The 27056-nt window shown below is 42.2% G+C and overlaps 1 protein-coding gene across 13 annotated transcripts in view; it reads left to right on the forward strand.

Annotated features, from left to right (window-relative positions):
• The window catches only part of LOC111573845 (neuron navigator 1-like), a 94382-nt gene that overhangs the window by 30553 nt on the left and 36773 nt on the right, over positions 1–27056 (forward strand). For 12 of the 13 annotated variants that reach the window (XM_035951875.2, XM_035951876.2, XM_035951877.2 and 9 more), the window contains 2 exons: positions 11074–11176; positions 12930–13259. In XM_035951875.2, the coding sequence (XP_035807768.2) occupies positions 11074–11176; positions 12930–13259 (433 nt within the window). The remainder of the gene's footprint in view (positions 1–11073; positions 11177–12929; positions 13260–27056) is intronic. The other variant, XM_035951880.2, reaches the window with a different exon arrangement.

A 27056-nucleotide genomic window follows, 5' to 3' on the forward strand; every position in this document is an offset into this window, starting at 1 on the left:
TGAGCCTGGCTCTGGTCACAGTGGGCCACATATTTAGCCTCGCACCACTCCCTCACACCCCCCCCCACCCCTTCCCCTTCCCTCCTCCCCTCCAGTTCCATTGATCTCCAGGCCACTGACAGATGGTCACTATCCACCCCCCCTGTTACCGGGGGCAACGTGTGGGATGCGAGATGGGGGGGAGATCTGAGTGGGTGGTGGCATGGGCAGGTAGTGTCGTACAAATGTAGCGGGACATGTTGTGCGTTCAAAGTTTTAGCTGCTGGGGGGGGTGTATTGTGAGAATGATGACTGTAGTTGGTGACTAACAGGTCAAAGTGGGGTTTGAATACGCACCTATCATCCATTATTCATTCATGCACGCACGCTCTCTGAGAGGCTGTGTTTCTCATTTGCTCATGCTCTTTCTTTCCGTCCCTCTCGGTAAAAGCAGATAGCATCAGAGAGTCAGTGGGATGGGGAGAGAAGAGTGCAGCAGGTCGTTATATCTGGCTTGATGCAAGGAAGTCATTTTCTGTTCATCATCAAACCCATATCTTCCTCCATCCCCTGCGTTTCCTCTGTCTCTCCTCACCGGCCTGCATCCTGCAGCACAGCCCCAAATCATAGCATGCATGACCTTGTCCCCGCAGCCCTCTCTGTGTGTGTGAATGTGCTGTACGTGGTATGTGTGTGTCTGTGTTTGACCTTGTTCCTTGTTGTGGTGTTGCTGGCCACACCTACGCCTGGCAGCCAGGTAGGGAGGAGGGAGGAAAACAGAGAAAAGGAAGTAGAGGGAGGAACCTGGCACTAATTCTTGCTGGGAGAAAAGAGAAAAGGCAGGACTTCAAGATGAATGAGTGAGACAAAGAAAAAGTGAGGCACTGGAGTAATATAATGGTGACAGTTGTTGACCTAAATTTCTTTCTTGCATCCCAAGTGACCAAATGTGGCTTTGGGCGATTTCAGTTAACCACAACCTGCCAGAGGTTTATCCCAGAAACCACAGCAGGTGTGTAGGGTAGTTTAGTGCATATACTCACATGAATTTGTATACGCGTGTGCTGGGGAGAGGTTAATTGTAACTTGCCCTGTAGCTTGCAGCCGTGGGCTCATCCTTTATCGTATCTACTTCTCCATTTCCGATGGGATGCTCAGCTAATTGGTTTCTGCTCTGTGTGCTCTGTCATAGGAAGATAGATTATGGACGTTCACTGGATCATTCCCAGTGATCCACTTCTCCTCTTCCCAGATTCAGTCCTACCGTCTCCTTTTCAGCTTCTTAGAGATGTGCAAGCAACATATTATATCACAATACAGTATTACACTAGGATAAATCAGCCAAAATTTGGCCATTGTTATGGAAGCTACATGTCAGTTGTTAGCTACAGGGAGTTAAATACATGCCTGTGCCTTGTATATGTCATGTTGCGTGACATCTAGCTGCATGCATTATGACACTGTCCTTTTGAGATTAGCCAACAGGCAAAGATAATGAAGAATGCCACTGAGGGAAGAGTAACCCAAGACAATCAGCAGTGCACTTAAAGGGATAATCCCCCTCCCACACACACACACAATGATCAAGATAAAGGGAAAAACAATCCTGCATATTTCAAGCATAGACCTATATGTTTATTTGTGAGGTGACTTAGGATTTGCGTGAGTATTATCTGTTTTTTTCCGTAATCGCACATACATGTGAGTGATGAAAAGGTTTTTGTTAATTGGATTTAGAAAATTACTTGACTTGTGTGGCCATGGACAGCAGCTGTATTACATTATATCTTGTTAGCGGCATTAGAATCAAGATTAGACACAGAGGTGGACAATAAAGAACTCTGTTTTGTATAAATTCTGCTAATAAAGTGAGCTGACCTGAATGGCACCTTGTAAAGCATATGCGGCATAGGTTGCCAGAGTAATCCAAAGCACTGGAACCTCAGATGTCTGCCACTAATGACACATCCCTGTTCCATCCAGCACCCATAATGAGGTGTGTGTGAGAGGGTAAGCTCCCTAAAGCAGTGGTCTTTCCCAGCATGGGGCAGGGACAGTTTAGAGAGAATCCAGTCTAAGACACCAAACAAGCATCCGGATTAGGCCCTGCATAAACATAATGAGAAGATTCAAACCCCCATTCCACTAATCACTGATCTATCACCCTGGAAAAGGCCAGCCATACAGACTAAACTGAATTAAAGATTAAAGGCCCACAGGACATCTGTTTGGTTGGAGATTTGGGGGTTTGGGGGAATTTTACTGTATGAAGGATCAGATAGAGAATATAGATTTAGATTAGGAGATTGGAGATGTTGTTGATCTTGGTTTTAGGCTGAGCTGATGGTCACATGTAAGTGGCCGTAAAGTCTCAGCAGACAGAAAAGAGCCAAATGTGACTCAGTGACACATGGGATGCTCATTAATTCAGCCTCGACTACCAGTGTGCTTGTTATTTTAGTTTGCCATTGTTTTGCATGTGTGTGGGCATGCTTGTGTGGCTGATGGTCTCTCTTGTATGCTCATCAGCTGTCTGCGGAACAATAAACCCCGGAGAGGAATCGACAAAGCCTGAAAAAGAAGACACACACACACAAACACACACACTGGCAAACACAGATCCACACACAAGCCTGTTCAAGGGAACTTGACAGCGCTGCAGGAAATAACGTCAAAGCACTGCAGCTCGCTAAGTCCAAAGCTCACACATGCTCACACATGCACATTCAATACATGGCACATTCAGACACCGATACAATCTCCTGTCTGTACGCCGCTGTGTTCATCCTTTTTGGCCGTGAAAGGTTATTTTTCATACTCGGTTCTTCCATTGTGATGGCGGTGCTGAGTCTCTAATGGGATGCGGGTGCGGTCGGAGCAACCGGTTCCACCCCGGGCTTTGCTGACTGAAGGATTCAGGGCAGCCGTGCTCCCATCGAGGAGGTGGTGACAAGCCAAACAAACACAGACGCCCAAAGAAAGTGAGGAATAAAGCATCCCTCTGAATCTCTCCTCTCTCACTCTCTTCCTCTTCCTCTTTTTCAACTCTGATGCGAGCTGACGGGTAGCAGTGTTCTGTCACCAGTCAGACAGCAGAGAGGATATTTCTGGTACAAGTGTTTCAGGAGGAAGACAGAGGACATCTTTTTAGTGTGACAGGGATTTTGTCACCAGGAATATTCATAGATAAAAGGAGCACACATAGCACATGCATGCATGATCATGCATTTTGTTTCTCCCTTGTTGTGTGTCTGCGTGTTTGTGCGTGCGTGTTTGTTTACAATGCGTTGTGGTCAGTCTCTAAGGACTTAATGCAGGAGCCATTGCATTAGTGCTGTCTGCTTCCTGCCAGCTTCCTCCTAAATCATATTAGTACTCTCTGTGTTTTTGTCCCATCAGCTCTTACTCAACAACACACACAAACGCTGTGAATCACTTAAAGACAACTGTGTTATTATGCTGCCCAGATTATTTGATTTGGATTATATAGCTGTTGACAATGGCTGTTTTTTTGCTTGTTTTTTTCAAAGATTTAAGCAATTTTTGATGAAACTGGAACACTTGCATTAACCCCTAACTTAATTGTGACTGCCACAGGAAACTGATTCAGAGATCGCTATGGAGTAAAACATCTCAGCAAGTGTTTTGCTCAAAAATTCTTGGCATTCATGTTCGATACATTTAGGGGTCTGCAAGTTTGTTGGTTGCACTGTCATTACTGATATTTTCAGCATTTTCTTTCTAATTATATAAGGTGAAATATAATCAGCTATACTTCCATATGCATGTGTAAGTGCATGTGAGTGAAAAAGGGAGATAAATACAGAGGGAGAGTTATGCAGGCCACTTGTGATGAGGAATACTTAGTGCTCATCTATTTCTGTTCTATTTGTGTTTTGCTCTTAGGAAAGGTCTCACATAAAAGTGCTGATTGTTTCTGATGTAGTGCTCTGCATCTGCATGTTCTAGCTGCTTTAAGCAAATATTATCAGTCTGGAACACACATACATCTGACTAAGTCTCATGACAGTTTTGTGGTGAGCCAACACCAGTGATTATGTTATGCAGTGTTAGTAGTAGAGGCTGAAGCCAAACCAACAACAAGCAGCAAACAGAGGAGCTACCTAAGAACGCCTCCTCTGAATTTATTTATTAACCATAAATATGTTAAAGTTACTTTTTAATCATAAATTAGTGGCAGTAGTTTGGCAATAGCATTTTTATGACTCAGTTATGCTATAAGATCCAATAAATTATATCTGGATGTATAGAAATTAATTTGCGCTCCTATCAGATCTCCCAAACCACGTACGAAAGTTTCCAGGCTTGAATTGAAAATTTAATTTTGTACAGCCTGTGCACAATTCGACTGCAGTGCCATGACCATAAAAGAAAACTGGGTGGGAGAGTGAAGAGTGAGCTTCCAGGCCCAGATGTTCTGTAAATAAACATGCAGTTAGAGTGAAGGAATAGTTTGTCAGCTGCTGGATATTCCATACTGAGGTAGCTGTCTGTGTTCTCTGATTTTATAAGACCAAATTTGCTTTATTGCAGTATTGAATTTTCTGTATTTTTGTATTAATTTGATGAACTATCTTGATAGGTCAGCTATTATATTTACTGGTCATCAGGTTACATTTTGCATATACAGCTTCTTAACTAAGAAAATATACACTATCTTGATACATATCCATACAAACTGCAATATGAAATTTCACATACAAGAATAAACTCATGTCACTGCAGTAATTCTTCAGTCGACCAATCACCATCCGTGGCGTTTCTGCAGTTTACAAACCAAGCTAGTAATTGAGAAAATATTTGAAAGGTTAATTAATTAAATCAAAACTAACTGATTCCATATAAAAAGTACACATCTCATAAAGTATGCTTAGAATCAGATTTCCAAAATCATGTTGAAAAGACAAGTGTTTCACACCTATCTAAATATTTATTTCCGTCCATGTGCTTCATTGTATACGTTTTGTAACACTGTGTAAATGTTACTTCCTTGCTGTCAGCGGTTCTACTGTTTCACCCATCATTTCATTAGCAGTGCACGGATTGCACACAGAGTGCAGACTGTGTCTGACATGTGAGAGTGGAGCTGCAGCTGGGTTTAAGCACATTGTAAAATACTGTTCCACAGGAAACAACTCTCTTGAACAAAAATACACCCAAACATTGCCACACATTATGGTCTGCCTTGGCTCGTCGCTGGGTTTATTTAGTATGTGTGCAAGTATGTGGCTGTGTGCTCGCATGAATGAATCTGTATTTAGATTTGTTCTGATTTAGATCCAGTCTGAAAGTTTTCAAGTCTGACCAAGAAGCACAACAGATACAAGCGAAAGTTCTAGATGCTTGACTTTTCACGATGCCACACACACAGCAACACTCAAGTCCACTGATTTTCCTGCAAGTGAAACATTTTTTGACAGCCTTACCGGCATACCATGTTTGTTTATAGGAGGCACGTGTGTTTTAGATTGTGCCTCTCTTCATCTCTTTACTCTCGAAGCACCTCTGACATGTTTAATCTCATCCTGTGCAGCTCGGCACAAAGGAGCACACACACAACCCCCCCCCCCCTCGTGTTTTGAAGTCTAATTAGGAAGGCTAGAGATGAGATGTTCTTTCAGTGTTACCTTAGTGAGGTCTTGACCTTCTTTTCTGTGAAAGTAAACTTCCCTCAAGTCTCTTAAAGCTTCCTCATCTTCCTCTCTAAGCGGATAGCGTTGAACTTTTAAGCAGATAGGGCCGTGGTTAAGGAGATGTGCCAAGTGTGTTTGTATGTGTGTCGGTGTTTGGGTCAGTGTTCAAAGAGCCAGGAGATCTGAGCTGAGAGGATAAGGGAGCAAAGTTTGAAGGTTTTAACTATGTGATAGTTGCTGCACGTGCTGCTATTTAGCCTGTTTGGACGCACTTCTGCAACTATGTGTCTAAGGCAGCCACTGTTTACTCCTCCATGTCCCTCCTATGGAATCTACTTCTGCATAAGGATTTCCAATTTTAAATGGATTTCACAGTCAGCTGCTCAAACTATCACCGACTATCTCTCGATATCTTCCCCTTGTCACAAATATGCATTGATACACTAATTGTCCTGTCATGGGAAGCCTGCTGCATCGTTCAGAGCATTTCAGACAGCAACTTGCCTAGATTTGGAGTACACGGATGCAATGTTGTGCTCTGACATGCTCATTAGCCATTCATGTCACATATCGGATGAGATCTTCAAGGGCTCTAATATCCTGTTGCGACATCCCGGTGAAGCAGATGAACGTCTGTGCATGTGTGTTTGTGTGTATGCAAGTGCGTGGATGCACATTTGGGTGCTTTGGCGTGTTTGTCCGCTCCGTCCAGATGTGCAGGAATGGCTGTATGTTGTAATACTTCCTGTTTTGCAAACTGTCTAGGGTCAGTGTGGGGCTGTGACGCGAGGCCGAGTGAAGTCAGAGCTCAGAAAAAGGAAGAAGACGGGGATTATGTGTATTAACTGAAATGGTCTTCACAAGCAAAATACTAAATAATTACCCATTTTAGTAGCTGAGTTGCAGGCGTATATCTGGGCTATCACATCCTCTACCCTTGTCTTGTCTTTCCTTCTTTTGCCACCATTCCCTAAAGAAACTTAAACAATAACGAAAACCACAAAGGTTTTTACAAGCATCCTGTTTGTGGGATTCTTGTATCTCACTTGTCAGGAATGCTGTAATGATTATCTTTGCAGCTAACGGCCGCTTTGGCTGATGACTATTTTTGAAGACATATCGCTGGGGGTACAGATATTTTCCGGTGTAGTGCCACTGATGCTCAACCACACCCATCTATCATGCGTTAAGGGTGCTGTAGCCTGAGGAAGGTTATGCTGACACTAACATATGTGCACACATGGACAGGGACAGATGAACTCCGGAGGGAAAGGAAGGAAAGAATAGAAATGAGAGCCATTACTCAAACCTTCAGTCGTAGCCCCACAAAACTGAACCTCTTGCAGATGAAGACACTACATTAAAGATAGATGTAGCAGTCATGACATCACCCACTGGTTTGTGGAGCCTCGCGTTTGGAATTTGGCTGTCGGGATGTAATGAGCAAAGTGTGACTCTGACTGAAGAACCTAAGAACTCTGTGCACGGTGATACAGTAGCAAGCTGTCAATTACATAATAGCCTCACCCTAAAACAAACCCCACTTTATTGTCTATTTTTCTCTAAATATGACCATAATTTACAAAATAAACATCATGCCTTATTTCAAAATTCCGAAACTAGAAATGAACACCATAAACTCATGAGGAAAATGTATACTGAGGTAGCAGATTAAGTGAGAAGTAGGGTTATTTTCTCATAGACTTTTGATACCAGACTTTTTTGGCCCTCTGCTGGCCATTAGAAACAATGCAAGTTTAATATACGTCCACACTGGCTTTCCTTTCAGACCTGGAGTCTGTCTTTTGTGAAGACACACCTTTATATTCACAACACAAAACCACACTTTCAGAGCAGATATGCAGTGTTACCACACAAAATTTCTACACGCATATAGACACACAAAGTGGCAGACTACTCCTGCTAGGACACAACCATTAGTGTATCTTTGGGGAGTTTGTTTCTTTCTAATGGAGAGGAGAGTCAAGTGACCCAAGAGAGGAAGTGAAGTGGACAGCAGTTTCTCTCTTCACTCAATTCTGTCTGGCAGCCATCGGATATCCACATGATGCAGTTTTATCACTTCCTCTTCCCTTATAATACAAACCCGGTAATATTTCTTATCTTTCTTATTGTCAAAAATGTCACTGAAAAACCAAAAACACATTTATCCCAGCAATAGTTAATCCTTGTCTATATAACATCCCTCTTCTGTATTCCATTGCTGTTTGGCAGCTGTTAAGAACATATAAATGTTTCACTGTATTATGTTTTGATTCAGTACTACATACTGTACACTGCAGTGCTCCTGGAAACACAGACTAAATGAATCTTCGTTTGCAGCCGAAAGTAGTCACGGGCAAACCCAATTTAAAGTCTGGAGCATAATGGAAACATCCGTCTTTGCTGTCTTAAGGGTTAAAAACAAGCCTCTTACCATTGCTGCCAATTCAAAGGTCAGCAGTTCTTGCTAACGGGCTTGTGGCCTGACCACACACAAGATGAGAGAAAACAGCCATATCCATTATAGATTTATGTTGTCTTATCATCTCAAATCTTGTTGTGGTGCAGTAGGCAAAACATGGTTTCCAAAATAAACTGTCTGCTCGCTTTCCTCCTTTACATCCATAGCACTGCTTTTCTCTGGCCTCTTTGAAGCCTGGCTTTCCGTCAGCCTGCTTTGTCTGTCTTGACTGAGAGCAGGCTCGCATTAGGATGCAGAGAATTTACCCTCAACATGCAGCACATGCATGCACTTACAAAAACACTCTCAGTCTAAGTTGCTGACTCTCGCTTCGAGAGTCTGAGTGGGCCATTACGAAAGGCGTCTCAGCTGGTTTCATAGCCTCTTCAGAGCTGGAGTGAGTTCACGAATGCATCCAGAAGTGGCAGGTGGAGGTACCGTCCCAACAGACACCCACATACACAAAAACACTTGCACATACACACATTCAGTTTAAACCAGATCAGTGTAATTTATCTGCACCCCTGGTGAGCTGCCAGGCCTGACAGGGATATTTGCATCCCTAATTCCCTCACCCCCACCACCACCAGCGCCTCACCCACTCCCCATGCCAGCTGGGACCACCGGGGCCAGGGCAGAGGCGGGACAGGAAGTCTTTTACAGACAAGCACTCGCACTCGTACACACATACACACACACACAGGCACACGCACAATAACGCAGACCGTATCTAATCAATTTGACGCCAGTGTTAAACAAAGCTCTCATTTAAGGTAATTAAAATCGCCCAATTAAAGCCTGCGTGCGTGTGCCCGAGAGTGTGTCAGACTTGTCTGTGTTTGCATGTATTAGGAGTTCTTTGTTCCTGTTAAACCTTTGTATGACTGTATTACCAAAACTGAACATTTTGAAGCTGAAAAGTGGCTCTTTACAGTTTGAATTTTCACACCGTGCAACAGTACGCTTCATATGAGCACCACCTAGAGAACGAAGAGGGTCTATTTTTGTAGAGATTTTTTTTGTAAGCAAACATTCTCAGTGTGTCTGTGTATGCATGTGTGTTCCAGTTGCAGAGGTTTGCATCACAATGACTTCATCATCTCTCCACTGAGGTGCCTGTCCCCCAGGGTTGCCTAATCAATTGTCTATGGGACTTTAGGAAAAATCAATCCAGCTTCATAAATCTGTAAGGCGTGTTTGTTTCTCCTTGTGTCTGGGTGTATTTGCATATGAGCAGACTCACTATGCATACAATTACATACATACATACAAATGTATGTATGTGAAAACACTGTTGCAGTCTGCAGCTGTTGTTGAGATTGACACCTCTGGCAGTTTGTGATTTGCCCTCCTCGCTCATTAGAATGCCTCCTCCCCCCTTCACCTCCTCACTAGCCAGCTGGACTGATTCTTGGATTGTCGGTTCTGAATAGTGTGTGATTGTGTGCATGTGCGGTTACTTTCAACAGCTAGACCCTGGTTCCTGTGAGTTACTGTTACCACTTTTAAAGCAAATTAAATACAGGTGAAAAGCAGCGACTGCGCTATGCATTTTAGAAGATCTTGCAAGTATACTTATGAATATTAAATATTAAATATATATCTGACAAAAACAACTTTGTAACACAACTCATTTATATTTTCATGTCACCCTGCCCCTCGGCCAAGGTAGAGCTCTTATTTGGGAGTCAGCTGGCCGCTTCTAATGGTCTATTGACTGAACCTCAGGGGTGAAGAGGCTGCCCCATATCTTATCACCATAACACTTTTATTATGACCCCCTCATTACACATAAATCCACTTGAAAGACATTGAAAGAGTGCAGGGGTAAAGGTCATGTAATGCAGCTTAAATATTTTGATTAGCTTACTGACTAAATGCAATCTTTTATATATGTATGGAGAATTATTTTCTTCTGTGTGAAATAAGTGTGTCTACATATAAGCATTAAGACTAAAAATTCTGTGATAGTAGGACTGAATGTTGGATCAGTTCGAAACTGAAGCTCGATTTATTATTAGGAATTTCTTGAGCATAAATTCTGGACATTTGTATCATTGAATCAAGGGATTAAGCCAGTTTGGTGTTGCAGTGGCTCAAGTGTTTTGGGACGATTAAGAGAATCTTATTTTCTTTGATTGCATCCAATCATCCGGCCCCCCTGTGGCAGCAGGCTAAAGACATGTGCACACATATATGCACAGCATGAATCTACGTGGCCCAATCTGAGCAGATTACACTTTATTAAGACAGGGTGAAACAAATGCCAATGTGTCCCCTGGTGGGTTTAAGTGATAACGGCTTTTGGTTTATTCTGCCACTGAGTAAGCAAGGGGCAAAAGGCCACCGTGCAATGAACAGGCACCAGGGCATCACGACAAAGGGCAGTTGGAGAGGAAGAAAAGTGGGATCCATCTGTCAAGGCAGACAGACAGCAGACAGATGCTGTGTGGCTGTCCACTGACTGAATAATACTAAAGTGTGTTCTTAAAGGTCTCTTCTTGTTTGTTTCTTTTTGTCTGTCTGCATCATGTTTAATTTATTTTGCTCCATTGCCATTTGGAAAAACAACTCTGCTTAAAGGGCCACTGTTGTACTGTAGTTTCATCATTTTATTCCCCAGTTATAGATTTATTTTTCAGGTTTTGTTCTGATGAAGAGGTGTAATCCTAGATTTTGGCTGCTCTGTGCAGGGATTGAACATTAAATGATTACCAGTCTATGTGGTCAGCTTTTAGCACGGCCAGTAAAGGAAACTGCCACAATCATCTTTTAATAATTAATATTTTGTCATGCAATTTTTCTCATTAAGGCACTGTTCAATTCTTCAGGTTTATTTTGTAAAATATTTGAACAGGTCGTCAGTGATTTTGCTCTCTGCAAGTTATGTAACATGGCATTTTTATCTCTAAAAATATCCCTTTGTACTTGTGTGTGTGTGTGTGTGTGTGTGTGTGTGTGTGTGCACCCCTATAGACCCAGAGTCCCAGAGGAAAAGGACCGTTCAAAATGTTCTGGACCTTCGACAGAACCTGGAAGAAACCATGACCAGCCTGAGAGGGGTGCAGCTCAGCCACAGGTGAGTCCCGCACAAACACAGACAAAGAAACAGGACCTCATCAACAGAACAACAAGAAAACAATAGCCAAAAAAATGAGACAGGAACAGTTAGTGAAAAAAGAACAGCAGTTAAGATGGGCGGGTTCTTATTGACGTTGCTAACAGTGTTTTGGGGTGTGGTGGTTACAGCCTGCGGGTTCTCAGATCAATATCACTATTCCTGATAGACCAGTTGCCATTAGTCTGTCGTTTTCCGCCTCTTCTGCTGTCCGTTTGCGTTGGTTAATGCAGAACTGAGGCAGGATTAGCTCAAAGCTGACTTCAAAGCCAACCCTGCCAATGTGCACTCACGACTCACATTTGTACAGACAATGATGCTGTGATTAATTGCACGTGAGCGCGCATGCATGTGTGTGTGTGTCCTCTTCCTTCCTCTGCATCCTGGACTGGTTTAGGTTGTGGTCGGCGTGTCTTTCAGATTTTGTCCTTGAGAGTTTCCCTTCCATCCGCCCGTCCACGCGTCTCCTGCTATGTACCCCTCGGTGGGAGCGCGCTACATGAAGAACAAATCAGCAGATGGTTCCCTGCTGGATTACGCTTCCTTTGCCATTCATACTTTTATTGTACAGTAATAACCTTGAATCACTCGCTGTTATCCCTGAAGACACATTTTGCTTTGAGGCCTACAGCCTGCCTGCGGAAGGTTAATGTGCAAACAAGATGTCATATATCCTGCGAAAAATTTGTGCTTGGAGCGGAAGATTTGCATGAATTAAACAAATGGATTGGTGAGCGAGCAAATTGTGTCATCTCTTATTTACTTGTATATACATAACAAGACACAAATCCATCGAAGAAATTGGGTAGCGTCTTCTTACTCAACTTCTTTCTACTTCCTTTTTGCCTGTTTTATGTGAGCATTTAATTCAAAAGTGTCTTTTTTGGCTGTTCTTGTTGGATCATGCACACAAGATTAATTTTAATGTTGCAGGCAAATGCATGCGCCGTCACCACACAGTTTGAAAGCGAGTAACTTTGAATATGCTAATTCTCATCATTCTCAGTCTAGGCGCTAAGCAGTGATGTGCTTTGCTGCTTTGGCACAGGGAATGTGATTGTGATGTTAGGGATGCCGATATTTGTAGGCTCATAAAAATGTGAAGTGACGGTGCTTGCAATTTTAAGCTCAATGTGGAGCGCAGAGCAGTATAAAAGCATGTTTTCTGCCAGGAAAATCACATTGAAACACTCACCCAGCCATATTACTTGCATGTGTACAAACAGACAAAGGCATGCTACTCTCATATACATCCCAACTAATCCTTGAGCCCCTCTAAAATCAGTATGAGGCTTTTCATTGTGAGGTCCCCGTGTGAGAAGAGGATACAGGGTGGGGAGAGGAGGAGGGATGATTGGATAGAGGCAGCAGATCCTAAGCTTTTCTGAAAAAAGAGGAAATGAAAGACACACACTGTCTGTTAAAATTGTGCCCGGCCTTTTTAGTGTTTTAGAGAAGTACATTTCTTTGAAGATTTATTAGATGTGGCTCAGTTGTTAAGGCTTTGGGCTTCTGTTCAGAAGGTCAGAGGTTCAAACCATCTATGCAAACCTGCCACTGTTGGGCCCTTGAGCAAGGCCCTTAACACTATTGGTGCTATGTGTGGCTGATCCTAGCTTCCTAACTCACTGTGTGAGAAACATTGCATTTCAGAGTAATCCATGCAGTGACAATAAAATTAAACCCTATCTTATGTCTTTTTCCCGTTCCATAGCTGTGTAGAGGGGACCATGTGCTACGACAGTGATGAAGCTGCTGCCTTCTCTATTTCCAGTCTATCAAATCGCTCCTCTCCGCTGTCCTGGCGTCAGGGTCAAGCTAGCCCCCGTCTGCAGGCTGGTGATGCTCCGTCCACAGGCAACACTCAGTCAGACGTTCTTCCCCTCCGGATCAGCCACACCTCTCGTATCAACCTCATCGAAGCCCTGGATGACTCCGACCCGGCCCTCCTGAAGGGAGATTACCTCAGCGACAGCGACCTCGGCGGGAAGAGCCCCAATGATGATGATGAAGATGACGATGATATTGATGACCTGGGGAATGGGTGAGTTGTACTAAGGATATTTTATCGCCTCTTAATGCTGCAGTCTGTAGAAAACAGGTCGGTGTGTTTCAGTAAGGGTCATAGCATTCCTTGTGAGGTGAATCCTGCCACCTGTTTTCTGTTACAACCACACAGCCGCAGTCAGGCCTGTAGTTAGTGGTTTACCAGCACCGTCTTGATCAGTCTCTGCCCTAACACGGTCAGCTGTAGCCCCCCTTCCTGCAGCTGGCTCTGCTATAGTCAAAAAGTAGCCCTCTGGCAGAGTCCAGCATTATGTCACCATTATCGAACCCCTCGCAGAGACCATCTTGTCATTCAGCTGCGAGCCCGCTAGCTTTGCCAGCAGACTTCCATGTGGACCCCTTGCAACGTTGGCTCACCAGAACCCACTGGCAGAGCTAGAAAGCAGATGTATTTGGAAGCAAAAATGTAACTTAATCTGGCAAGCCGTTGAGGGATCAGTCAGAGCTGTCAGGTTCAGAATGATTTTTGTTTTTAAAGTGCATTGGATTCATTGAATTAAAGGATTTCATGTTGAGATCACTTCAAAAAACATGGGGTATTTCAACTTCAGAAATGTTCATCGGCGTGTCAGCTGTTGTTCCACAGGTTCTCTATGTTTTTGAAGTTTTGTTTCTCTTCTGTAATTAGTACATCATTTTCTCCCATCACCTATGCACACAGTTGTGGCTGTTCTCTGTTTGTGGCAGTAAAGATTGAAGTTTGCAGGGTTGTTGTCTTTAAGCTCCATTTATTATCTGCTAAATAATGGACTGGAATGACGTGATCACAGCCATATAATGTGAGCATGTTTGGTTGTCTGTCAGCTGTTATTGATGACAATGACATGATGACTAGAAGAAACTGTGTACTGAGCTTTGTGAACACAGTTGACAGTTGAATCACAGGGACAGGTCATGAGATTGATTATGCTGGTGGCTGTTGTTTGTCTTCGCATTGTTATTTACCAACACCTCATGACTAGATGACTAGGCAATAAGAATTACGAGATTCCTATCAGTACACATAAGAAATAAAGTTTAGAAGGTCTACTGATGAATGACCTAAGTTGTGTTCCATGAAATTCTTTGGTTAGCTTTGGAGCACTTGTGGCTCTTGCCTGAAAAAGAGGAGATATGACACGGCAATTTTTAGCTCAGTGGTTGACAAAGCATCATGTTTCACCAACCACGTCTAAGCACAGCGAACAAAAACATATTATCTCACCGTAAACTATGATGCTGGCAGTGTACATGTGAGCTACGGAGCTCGTCCAACAAATATTTTTAAAACAGCCCTGTGCTATTTACAGCTTGATGTCTCCATGGAAACCACAAAAATGCACCCCCAGTCACCAGGAAATCAATTGCAACACAGTTCGAAACCTTGTACAGTTATTCTGTATCTGGTCTTGGCCATGGTGAAGAGACAAAGCAAATGGCGACATTTCCAAGGGAAAAAGATTGAGAAAGAGTAAATTCCCGTTTGACGACAGCATAAATAAATCACCTCAACAGTGAAACAGATGTAAAAGAATTTGGTTGTATCAACATAAGTAGTTAGGACAGTGACAAAAAAGACAGCAAGAGTAAAAGAAAGACTATAGCAAAATTACTCACAAATATGTAGACAAGCAAATACAAAAGGAATATGTGAATTTCTTACAAAATTTAAGTTACTGTTGTATTAAAATGTCTTCATAATCTTTAAAGCCACATACTATGTTTGTAATAGGATGGAATACAACAAACACATAGAATCTAACTAACATGTAGAATCTAAATCTTCATTTTGCTCAGGGTTGTATTAGGGAGATTTAGATTGGTATTTTTGTATATGTAATCAATTAATCTGTAGAATATGTGTGGTATTAAGTGCCATAAATTGTGAAATATCCCCTCACAATGATATGATAATCAAAATCCTTCTCAGTCTATTTTCTGTTGACTAATTGATTGACTTCTCATTTCAACACTTGTTAAGTCAACAGTTCAATATTTGTTTTCTTAAGCAGATTTCAAATACCCAACCAATATGTCTTTTCCACTAGAGGGCAGACCAGTGCTGCTTTTCCCTCATTCATTGCTGCTCCCTCCCTCCTTGTGGACTTGTAGTATCCCCATGCTGCATTTCTCTCCCATATCTCATAATTTATTACACATCTTTATCCATTATTCATGCAGACACTACCCCTGTCATACAGAGGTCACACTACACTACCATATCTCCTCCCAGCATATATAATACATAGGGTTTCCCCCTCAAGCTTCAGGAACATACGCGCTCTTTGTTTGGGTTACGTCCGTCTGATCTCTTGGCACTGGTAAATGCAGATGGAATGGAGACGGAAACAGGGTCGTAAAATACTAATTTGCCCATAAACATATATAGATGAGCAGGATTTGACTCATCACTATGATTCACTTCAGTCAATCTGTACAGGAATGAGTCACATAAACACCTAAACGAAGGTTTACGGTGACTATAGCATGACCTGGCTGAGCTCAGGTCCTGTGTACTCACACACACCCTGAGTCATGATCCCTTATGTCAGTTAACTGTTTCCTGTGCTTTTCTTACGCCGGCCTCTGGTTGTCTGCTTACATCTGGAACTAGACCCTTCACACTCTCACTCACAGCCTCGTCATTCTCACCAGGAAACAGCGAGAAGGGCGACCATGGGGAGGTCATTCCCCTCAGATTGCGTATATATGTAGTAACTTAGCATTAAGGTGTGGTCCCATGTAGGATGTGGAGTTCCACTGTGTAAACTATGGCACTTTTATTGCTTAGAACTTCTATTTTAACAGCTGTTCTTTATATTAACAGTGAATTAGGCTAACCGCTCTACAGGCCTTTTTGATCCTCATTTGGCTCACTGTTTTAATCCTATATCCCGTGGGATTCCAATGTGGTGATAGTAGGGGTTTGAAGCCGAAAGCTGAAATTCTACTCACTCACTCAATGTGAATTTCGCTGCAAACCTGCAGAAAGATGAATGTTTTAGATAACTAGTAGCAAGCTAAATGGATAAGCAAACAGTCTACTTCAACAATTCATCTTTTAGAATTAGTGATTTGTAAGTAGAGCAACAGAATAGGAATTGTCAGGAAATCATCATTTGTAACAAGTAGAAATGGCAACTGCATAGCTTTACACGTCACCTCTCTCACAGCCCCCACATTCGCTGCCTTCACAAACGGATGGATGCTGTTAAATGGCACAGTGAAATAATGTTGTCACATTTTCATATTAGACAAATTAGCAGTCCATTGTCTAGAGAGGTGTTAACACAACACAACCAAACAGGCTGAATTCTGTGCTCTGTCAGTTCCACTTTTCTCTTGAGATCAACACTTATTAGTCTTTGTAGAAGTGTTGAATATTTGAAATAAATGGTGATTAGACTGGAAGTGTCTTGAAATCCCCAGGGGCAAATATATGGTGTTCAAAGCAGAGTAATTGCTATTTGTGTGTGTGTGTATGTAACCACTTTAAATGAAGCAGAAAGTGTACATACAGCAGGTGTCTGAGCTTCGTATACTTTGATGGACAGTATTGATTGACATTGTTGTCGTTTGAGTGCTGATAATGGGCTCTTCTAGCACGTACACTCGTGTCGATGATTGGATGAGTGTGCGGCTCGTTTTCTGCCCTGTTGGGCGCAGACGCTTTCACTTCTGGATGGAGGAGCTCCCGTCCTCCCATTAGTAATCGCACAGTCTCCATGGTTACACCGCTAGACAAGCCGGTTCACTGCACTAAACGCCTGAATTATGAAAACATTTGTTGTGGAGCAGGACAAACACACATGTGTACAGACACGCTAAGCTCCTGGAGGCATATCCGTCTGACTTTGCTGGTTTAAGTGGTTTGATTTAGTGCCATTTGCTTTCGAGAAAAACAGCAGCGAGCAGGTTTCTCTTAGTGTCAGTCCAGCACGGTGCAGGGAAGTGAAACAAGACAGGAATGTTTTAATAGAGAAGAAATGTGCTTTGAAAACAAATAGTGTCTGGAATGGACTGTGATGGCATCAGCGGTTACTTTAGACTTGTGACTGACAAATGTTTGGTCCCTATTGAGACACTTGAGGTCATTATGTGAGTCTTATCTGATGGCTCGCTGACCATATCGATGGTCAAGCACTTTTAATTAGGTGTAACTCAATAGACCTTGTCATGGCCTCAACATCTTATCTCCAGTGGTTGTGAGGGTGTACAGGGCAGTGAATGAACACCATACTCCTCTATGTATGTGTGTTTGTGTGTGTCAAGAGCAGAGGTTTTTCTCTAGGTCAAACTCACTCTTCATGTACACTGACTCCCTCTACTGGCAAAAAATGAACACTCTCCCCCATACACTCACATGCACACACAGGACCAGACACTTTCTTTTGATTTATGCTCACATCTGGATCTGACTTACATTGCAGGCGACGCTCACTCACTGACCAGCTCACACACACATGTCCATACACTCACCCCGAAAACTCTTCCCTTATGTGATCATCAGTGGACACACACGGAGGTCCTCCCTCTTGCTAAGACCCAGATCTTTAAAGTGTGACTCATACCGTGGTCCAGTTACAGACCCCCTCCCCAAAAAACAGCAGCATAACCCTCTACCCCTCTCTAAATGTTATTATAGCATGTGGCCGTAATCAGAGTGTTCACATATGAAGTCTGTTGGGTGGGAACTCTACACAGAGACACACATTTGCTGTCATTTTATTATTTTTTCGAGTTGTTGCTGTTGTTAAAGGTGAAATATATCATAATATAAGAGTATGACCCTCAGAATATCAATAAATTAGTAAAATAATGCATAAAACTAGATGTTTATTCTGATTGGTTTTGAATTATTCCGCTGTACTACTGTGACTGTACCAATAATTTAGCATATTAAGGTCACTTACTGCTGCATATTTTATGATTAACAGTTGTCTAGTGCTTCAGATTGTGCTTGAAGGCTGTAGTATGGATCTAGGGAACAATAAAGAAAGTGTAATATTTTTAAGAGTTCTATAATTGTGAAAAGGCATCAGTGCCGAATTTTCCAATTAATCCGAGCTAAATTACCATGTTATGATAAGAGAGCTCTCAAAAAATAAAACTAGAGACTTGATGCTTGAGGTGATTGTTGTTTTATACAACTCAAGCAAGTTTTAGTAGTTTGCCTGTTCATTTTTATACCACACAAATAAATAAAAGGAAAGTAATGAGTGTCCAAGGAGAAAGAAAAGAAATCAGAAAGTAAAAAAATCTGCAGCAAAGTACAGCGTAATTTGTAGTTAAGGAAAAGCAGCACAGGAAAGGTCCTATATTGTGAATGTGTGAAGATATTATTGTACTGGGGGCCTGTGTTTGTCCACTCAGTTGTATCGCAGAAGATAGGTTTTGAAGTGGATGTATATTTGTGTGTGTCCAGTTTTTCTGCTTCCAGTTTCCACAGTGTCTTCTGTCCTTCTGTCCGGATGCCATTGTGTGTCAGAGACGAGCACGATTCACATGAAAAGTTGATGAGAGGCAGATTGAGGTGTGGTTAAAGAAGGTGACGGGGCGTGTTGTGTTGTTCTGCGTTACACTACCTGCTTTGCTATGGGCCTGTGTGCACAGCGCTGCTCCTTTGGCTCTGTCTGCTCAGTGTGGCATGTAATCAATTACTTTTCCTGTCATTATGGAGAGGACTTCACTGAGTGGAGGAGTGCTCTCTTTCTTTGTTCCTGCACGTGTTTGGAAAACACCAGAGAGGAACACCCATGGAGAACACACAGGCAGACACACAAAAAACGCCGTTTATTAATTAATCGAAGCCTTTTCGCCATTATCACATAAGCATATATAAGCAGAGCCACATGGAGATTTCTTTGTCACTCTGTTTTTGCATGCTGCGTGCAGTTCAACAGGCTTTTCACTTTCATTTTAAGCAAACAAAGCATGAACGGGACATTTTACGTCACAAGATAATCACATTTAATTCATATCTAGTAGCTGAATTTGCAGTTTAAGCATTTTGTTTATCTGCCTGGTTATTTTTCTCAGGGATGATGTAACCGGCTCCAGCTGTAGCCGCAGGACGCCGCTGACAAACATTAATGACATTAATCTCTTTGTCTGCTAAAGTGGCACAGATACACGTCCATGCACTCGTATACGCACGCAAATGCACAAACACATTAAAAGATTTAACCACGAGTAGCATATGGGGCTTCAGAGGGATTTGCAGACCTACAAACCCCCTGACACCTCCTGTTTCACTGAGAACAATGTCCTCGTGTACCTCTTTTACTCTTCTGTTTGCTGAAGCTGTTTGAGCCACATGGTTTCATTATTAATTGTCTTCACTGCACTACGTTACATTACTTGGTTTGCTTTAAGAGCAAACACACAAAGCGGAAACTGAATAAATGAGACTTTCCCGCCGTAATCATCGGTTCATCCTCATCTGTTACTAAAGAAAATATTTGCTTTTGCTTCTTTTCTTTTCACAGCTCTCATTTTCTTTCTGCTTCTGTCTGTCCTCACACAGTTACTCATGTATACAATTACACAGATGCACTTGTATTAATGTCCAAGCAGACCGCTGCCAGTTGTTGCAGGAATGCTGGACTTCCACTCCCGTCGGTCTCTGTGGATATGTTTAGTTTGACCGCGAGCCATTTCATTATTGTGAAACACACCAATGTTGAGCAACAAACGCATGTTCTGGATCGGAGCTTGGGAACTGCACTCACATCCCTCAGACAAACTTTCTCACATTCTCCTTCAGAAGGAACGAAAAGTTTGGGAAAGTCTGTGACTACAAGAAAAATAATGCCCCTCTAGAGCACAGAATTGGACAAGATGTCTTTTCCTTGTGCTTTCACTGTGCATGTTTGCTATTCCCAATGATTGTACTTTCTCTCATGATGGCCGAGCTTTTCTATATCCCCTCTTTCACCCAAGCAAAAACCAAAACCACTGTCACGGCTACTGTTGCCTAGACACCCCCCACGCTGAGGCCTGGTAAATCCCCATGGAGACGCTGTGGCATAAGCCCCCCTAATCCCTGGCTTCCTCTTATGGCAGGGTTCAGAAAAGCATAAGAGATATCAAGGACTTGGTCAGCAGTCTTTAAGGACATGGGGGCGTGGAGAGGCCAGTTGTGATGTCCTGTGCATGCGCAGGACCCCCACATAGTTCAGAGGGATTTGTTACCATTTCAACAATATAAGCAAAGGACAGGAACCGTATGTGAGCGAGTGGCTTCAGCTTCTAAACTTACAGAGGTCAAAATGTCACGGCATTTGCCCGATGACCAATTTCACCCCATTTCCTTTGAAGAAAGATATGAATCCTGCACTTCCTGGAGGTGTTTTGAATTCACTTTATTTTCTCTTCTTATTGTATAATCACTCTCAACCTACAGAAGAGATGAAAAGAGGCAAATGACCTGAAAATAACAACTGATGGTGAACACGATACTAAACCAACAAGCACACTCATAAACCATATAGGCTTGACATCACTGAGTCAATACGCTTTTGCTTTTAAGACTCTGCAGGAACGTTTCAGATTGAATTTGTTATCGGAGCATAAAGGCGACAACAAAGAGTTGTCTTGTCTTTGAGATTTCTGCCTCAACTGCAATGCAATGGAATTGAAAGGAAGTTTAAGGCCAAAAGAGACTCAGTCTCTTTTAGTGTCCTCCTTATTCTGAATATTCTACAGACTTTGCTTGGAGGAATTCATAACCATGTCAACAGGAGAGCTGGAGAGGTAAATTTTACTAGCAATTTTTAAGCTCTACGCTTAATAAAAATCCTACAAAGAGATGCCACTGTGATGTACAAGTTATTTTTTACCACATTGGCAGTGTCAATCAGTCTGTTCTTTCAGTTCACCACTTTGGTTCTCACTGAAATATCTCAACAACTATTGGACAGATTGAGCTGACGTACTAATACAGACATTCATTGTCTCTTGATACCCTGTCTTTTCATGCAGTGCCACCATCTCATAAAAAACAATATTTTGGTTTAAGATCACACATCTACAAAACCAGCAGGTAGTTCAATATAGCCTCAGTGCTACTTTATGTTGAATGCTGAGCAGTACATGATAGCATCCATGCTAAAATAATTAATTTGTTAATTGTTTTTGTGGTAAAGATGCTAGCAGCTGACATTGTCCTTTACTCTGTGAGCGTTTCTGTTTTTGTCTGCTGCTATTTCCAACATGCACTCAGCTGTTGGTAGCTTAATCTTCTCCTAGAAAGATATACTGCTGTGGAATTTTGTTTGTTGGAATTTGTTTAAATAGTTTTTAGGTTTTTTTTTTTTTTTAATTGCTGTGAGTAGCACTGAAAAAAATCACTTGCTGGCCATTTCAAATTCCAAACCAATCATGTGGTCAATGATCTAAACATATATATGGAACAAACTGTTTTCCCAATATGACCACAATGGAATGTGTATTTTGTTTGAAGTTGTTCTACGCATGAATTACTGTCTGCAAATGTTGCTAAAAGTATTGTTTTTAACATCTTCCTGCCAAAATACCACAGATCTAGATTAGCTATACTGATAATTGTGGTCCAACAGTTGTGTTGTGCATGTTCCCTCTGAAATAAACTAATAAACAAAACTTAACTGTGAAAGAGGCTGTGAAAAAGCGAGCAAATGCGTAAAGATACCACTGAATATTTATAGTGCAATTTTACTCTTTTTCCTAATTCTTCTAACGTTGTTGTCCTTTCCCTTGTTTTTAGAAGAGGAGTTTGAGGAAATGATCAGATTCATGCCATAGTGGATCAGTTCCCACAGTAAAAGACAACCTCCCCCAACACACACACACACACACACACACACACACACACACACACACACACACACACACACACACACACACACACACACTCTTCCAACCTGGCTCCCACTCATTCATGTCCTCCCTTTACATCTGTACAGTCTGTAAAGAACATGCTGGGTTCGTCTATAGGGGGTAAATGAAATTGCTCGGTTAAGGACCAGCTTTTTGGGAGCTTTGGACGGAAGCCGCCTCAAATCTACACTACACATACACCCACAAACACACACACTCATTCTCACATACAATATGCACACTAAAGCCGGGCCTCGGAGGTTTAACAGTGGGGTGTGACGGGGGGTGTAATGCGCATAAGAATTAGCCTTGTTTCCCTCCCATTGACTCCCACAGTGTTATTCTCTGGAGTTGTTTCAACATTAGTCACACACTTTTCTTTCTGCCCTCCTGCCATCATTCTCCCTTCCTGTTCTCCTCATTACACCATCTCTTAATCTCATCCTTTCAAGTATGCACCAATTCTCCCTATAGTGAACATATCCTCATTAGGAGACGCAGGCTGAACCGGCTGCAGAAACCTCTTGAGCAATATTTGAGCTCTTTAGGATGTTGGCTGTTTTTTGTTGTTCTCTCCTCTCTGTCTTCTAAAAGAGAAAGCATCTTTTTAAGTCAGGTTTCTCAACAGTTCCACTTCATATTGTTCTCGGCAGACCAAATCTCAAGAATGGCATTCTGTCCAAGCAACAGCCTAATAAGGTGCTTTTGGTGGTCCAGACATGGAGGGTCCCTCAATTAAGCACAAGAGCCCCTTTTCAGACTAGGAAGTACACTTTGATGTTCCAGCACAAGTGTGTCACAATAAGGTTAAAAGCATTAAAAAATGTGATCTTTTCTTAATGAGCTGCTAGACTGAGCATGCAGGCTGGTATGCAAACCGTAGCATGGTGAAAAAATCTTAACGCAGCCCGTCTGACCATGTTGGAAACCAAATATGTTTATAGTCGTTCCAGCCTTACTGAAAAGACAGCTGTCATAGAGAGGAGATGCAAGATTAATTTTTTTAAAATGAGGGAAACGGTGCATATTTTCAGATCATCTCTACAGGCAGACAATCACAGTGGCACGAGGAGTTGAGTAGAAAATAGACAAAAGGCTTGACTGAGAATTGCAATGGCTAGACTCACTCTCTCTACACATTTGGCTAATCTTGTTATGTTTCAATATCAGCTCATCCGTTTCAGAAAGTTGTAGATGATCTGTGGGGATCTGTGACAGAGACGCCTCTTATCCGATGTGTTTGTGGAGCTGGGTTCCGATGTTATCTGACCCTCCAGTATGCAGTTTGAACAGACCATAAATCCCACTTAAAGCTGCATTAACCTTTGTTGTGTATGAAAAATAACTTATCAATCATGCACAGTAAATGTATACACTGAGTAGGTCCTTAAAGCTTCTGAAATGTTGTTTTAAGTCTTAAATATTTTCATATGACAGAAAAATAAAGTTTATGTTGGTGAGAAAAACACCCTTAAGGAAAAACAGTTAATTACTCAAAGATGAATCTCCTTCCTTAGGATTTTGTGGGTGCAGTTTGATCAGTTTTCATACACAGTGTTGCATAGCAGCAAACAACTTCATAACAATCTCGTTACAAAATCACCCATACATTCAGTTTAAAAAAAAAAAAAAAGCCCTTAGTTTAATTTTAATGTTTCCTAATCTTTCGATCTCAGCATGACAGCTAACACGGTTGTTAAAATACGCAGAAAAGTGGAAATTTGATCCACACTACGGGGTTAAGTTGGCAAATTTAAACTGCTGAGGAAGATTGTGCAATATTATGAAAAAGCTCCAGAACAGCTGCTCATGGACCTTGAATCTAACCTTGCGGTTAGTTTGTTTCGCAGGGTCTAGAAAGATCCTTTAATCTCAGCACCAACAGAGTTAAATGCTGATAAATTAAAACCATCCTTTTCACACTGAGGATCGCCCACTTCAAACCAGTAGGAAGGGCACAGAGAAAAAGGAAATCCATAAACCTCTAATGTGAAATTGCTAAAACTGACCCAACTTTGGCAGAAAACTCAATGAGACGCTCATCAAGAGAGTAAGATGTAGGACCTTAAATTCTACAAATATAAGCTAGAGATCAGCTGAGATTGTTTAAATGACACTCGGTGTATGGAGGTGTCCATCACAGCAAAGAAACTTGTTAAAAGAAACCACGAATACACATGTGTGCTAGTGTGTGTGAGAGTGTGGACAGGAGGAGAGTGAGGTAAACAAGTGTTGTAGTGTGAAAGTTTTTTATCGTGAGGAGGACAGACATTCAAGGCTGCCAGTTAAAGTGAAGTAAATGCTAAGCTGATAAAGTAACAGAGAAAAAGAGAGTGTCTCCAGTCTGATAAATAGATGTTTTATATCCGTTTATATTCAGCATGCGATTAGCGAGCGTTTGCTTCAGTGTGTGTGTTCCAGGTCTGATAAGGGGGATGAGCTTTCCCAGGTCTAGTGTCTCTTTCATCAGCAGAGGAGTGACAGGTTCCCAGGGTTGCACCGATGACCCCGCCTGTATACTGTCATTACACAGTTACATCACCACCTAATTATACCGGCCTACTGCACACACACACACACACACACACACACACACACACACACACACACACACACACACACACACACACACACACACACACACACACTCATGGATCTTGAAGACAAACACTGTGGTCTTAGATGCTGACTGAAAAAAGGAGGGTAGCGGTAAAAAAAAAGAGGCGCTCTTTGATGAGCAGGAACACAAGCAGAGCGGGAGACAGAGGGCACGTCTGGACATGAGTCAGTGGTCGAAGTAAAAGCTGGCCAGACAGACTCAGAGCTGCGTCCAACTCACCGTTCCAGGAACTCGGATGAGAGTGAATAAAGGCAAAGGCTCTCATTCACTTAAGAAGGATTGCAAGTTTGTGTTTGTGTAAAATGTGGGAGTTTTTGTTGTGTGTGCGTGCATAGAAACAGTTTCCTTTCACTTCATTCGTAACGCTGGGCAACAATCGTGGCAGCGGCTACACACACCTGCACTTCAGCATGCCAATGTGCCAATCGGACCACTAAAAACACGCAAACACACAGACCAGCACTGTGTGCCCACCTGGCTCTGTGTCGTATGGGTGAGCAGCAGCCCGAAGAATCCCACCGTTGTTCCCTGTGCACTTAAAAAGAGTGTTGTTAATGATCTTTCTTCTCTCTCTCTGGCTTCCAATCTCTATTTCTATCTCTTGTCTCCCTTTCTCTACCACTCACACACTTTCTTTCTCCTGTCTCCACTGAAAAGACAGTGTTAATTATCTCCATCTTCCACCCCTCCTCCCACCTCCCTCCGTCTCTTTCTCACCCCTCTTTCACTTATTGAACAGACCCAGAAGACAGGCAGATCTATTCACCGGGGTCCACTCAGTGCTTAAAGTGTTTAAACACCACTGGATGTTGTGAGGGGGCAGAGCTCCGGGGGAGTAGATACATGATACCCACTCTGTTCCTCTGCAAGTCTCTAATAGCCAATACACACCGAGTTACAATAGAAACACTGGAGTCATTTACCCTCCCTGCTTCATTACATCCTGATTGAGGCCTATTTATTGCCACTGATGGTTTGGCCATTAGCCAGCATTTCTTCCAGACAGGGGGCGACTGTTGAAAAATGTATATTTGTAATAAATCAAGTGTAAGAAATGCAAGTTTTAGTGGAAATTCCTTAAAGATACGTGGTCTCCCTATTATTAAGCCCAAGTTTTAAGGTGTTTTACTCAATATTCCACTTTATACTTGTACTCCTGTTACATTCACAAGGAAATATTACATTTTTTGCTCCATCTGGCAGCTGGTGGCACTGTTTACAATACAGTTATAGATTTTACAATGAAAAATCATGGCCCGTTGTTAATGATTTACTAATTTTACAATAAACCGCCAGGTCTGCAGTTGAACATGGGTGTGTTTCTGTAAGTTATGGACTTTCTGTGTGTTGACTGTCTTTCTAATTAAGTAAAGACCTAAAAAAAAGGGCAAATTCTGCTGAAGAAGATGTATCCCAGCCAAAATCTGTTTCGTGAAGCATTAATCAATGATTTACTGAGTCTTAAAGCCATTAGATTTGTAAGTGATGCCAAGAGACGGTAAGCAAAAACTCCATATGGATGGACGTCAAGCTTAATAAACACAGATATACAAGAAATATCACTGAATGCATCAAGAATTACAATTAAGTAATACAATTTATAGTGAAAATCGGACTACTATGAATTATAGTGGACCTATTTTAAAGTTTGATGGTGAAAATGGTTTTAAAAAGGCTTTATTTTAGTTGTAAGATAACCCATTGTGAAGAAAAGCTGTGCAGATATAAAGTGTAAAGAGTTAAACAGCTTATTGCAGTGCAGTGTGACTTTTCTTTGTGGTTTTGCTATTAGTTGAAATAAATATTTCTTCCATCGCTGGATGGTGAACCATTGAAATAAATGCTGGTGTGGCTTTGACTTGGTTTCAGATTAGTGGGTGTGTGAGTGGAGTCAGTGGGTTGTGTCTTGTGCGCGGGATTAGACATCTAAGAGTGTGACAATGCCCCTGACATGTCTCTTTAGAGAATCTGATGACTCCGTGCTTTATCCTGCGGCTGCGTGCGTGTTAAAGCTTCTATGCGCTTTTTGGGGGGAAAAAGGCGCAGCTGGTCGCGATCAGTGAAACGGGGCCGGGGGAGGAGGAATTCGGGGTGTTGCCTTCCTATCCATGCCTCCCTCCTTTTGCTCATCGCCTCCCTCGTCCCTCCCTTCCCTCGGCGAACGTGTGTGTGTGAGTAAGTGAGTGTGTGTGTCTGAGTGGAAGCACACTGCGGGAGTGGGTCAGTCAGTTAACGCTGCTGACTCTCACAGGCGGTTCCCCGGTTATCAGCGGCGGAAAAAGCACCGGGTTTGGGTTCTCTGTCGTCCCTTCTTCC

This window comes from Amphiprion ocellaris, chromosome 8, assembly GCF_022539595.1.
Source record: "Amphiprion ocellaris isolate individual 3 ecotype Okinawa chromosome 8, ASM2253959v1, whole genome shotgun sequence".
Taxonomy (NCBI): domain Eukaryota; kingdom Metazoa; phylum Chordata; class Actinopteri; family Pomacentridae; genus Amphiprion; species Amphiprion ocellaris.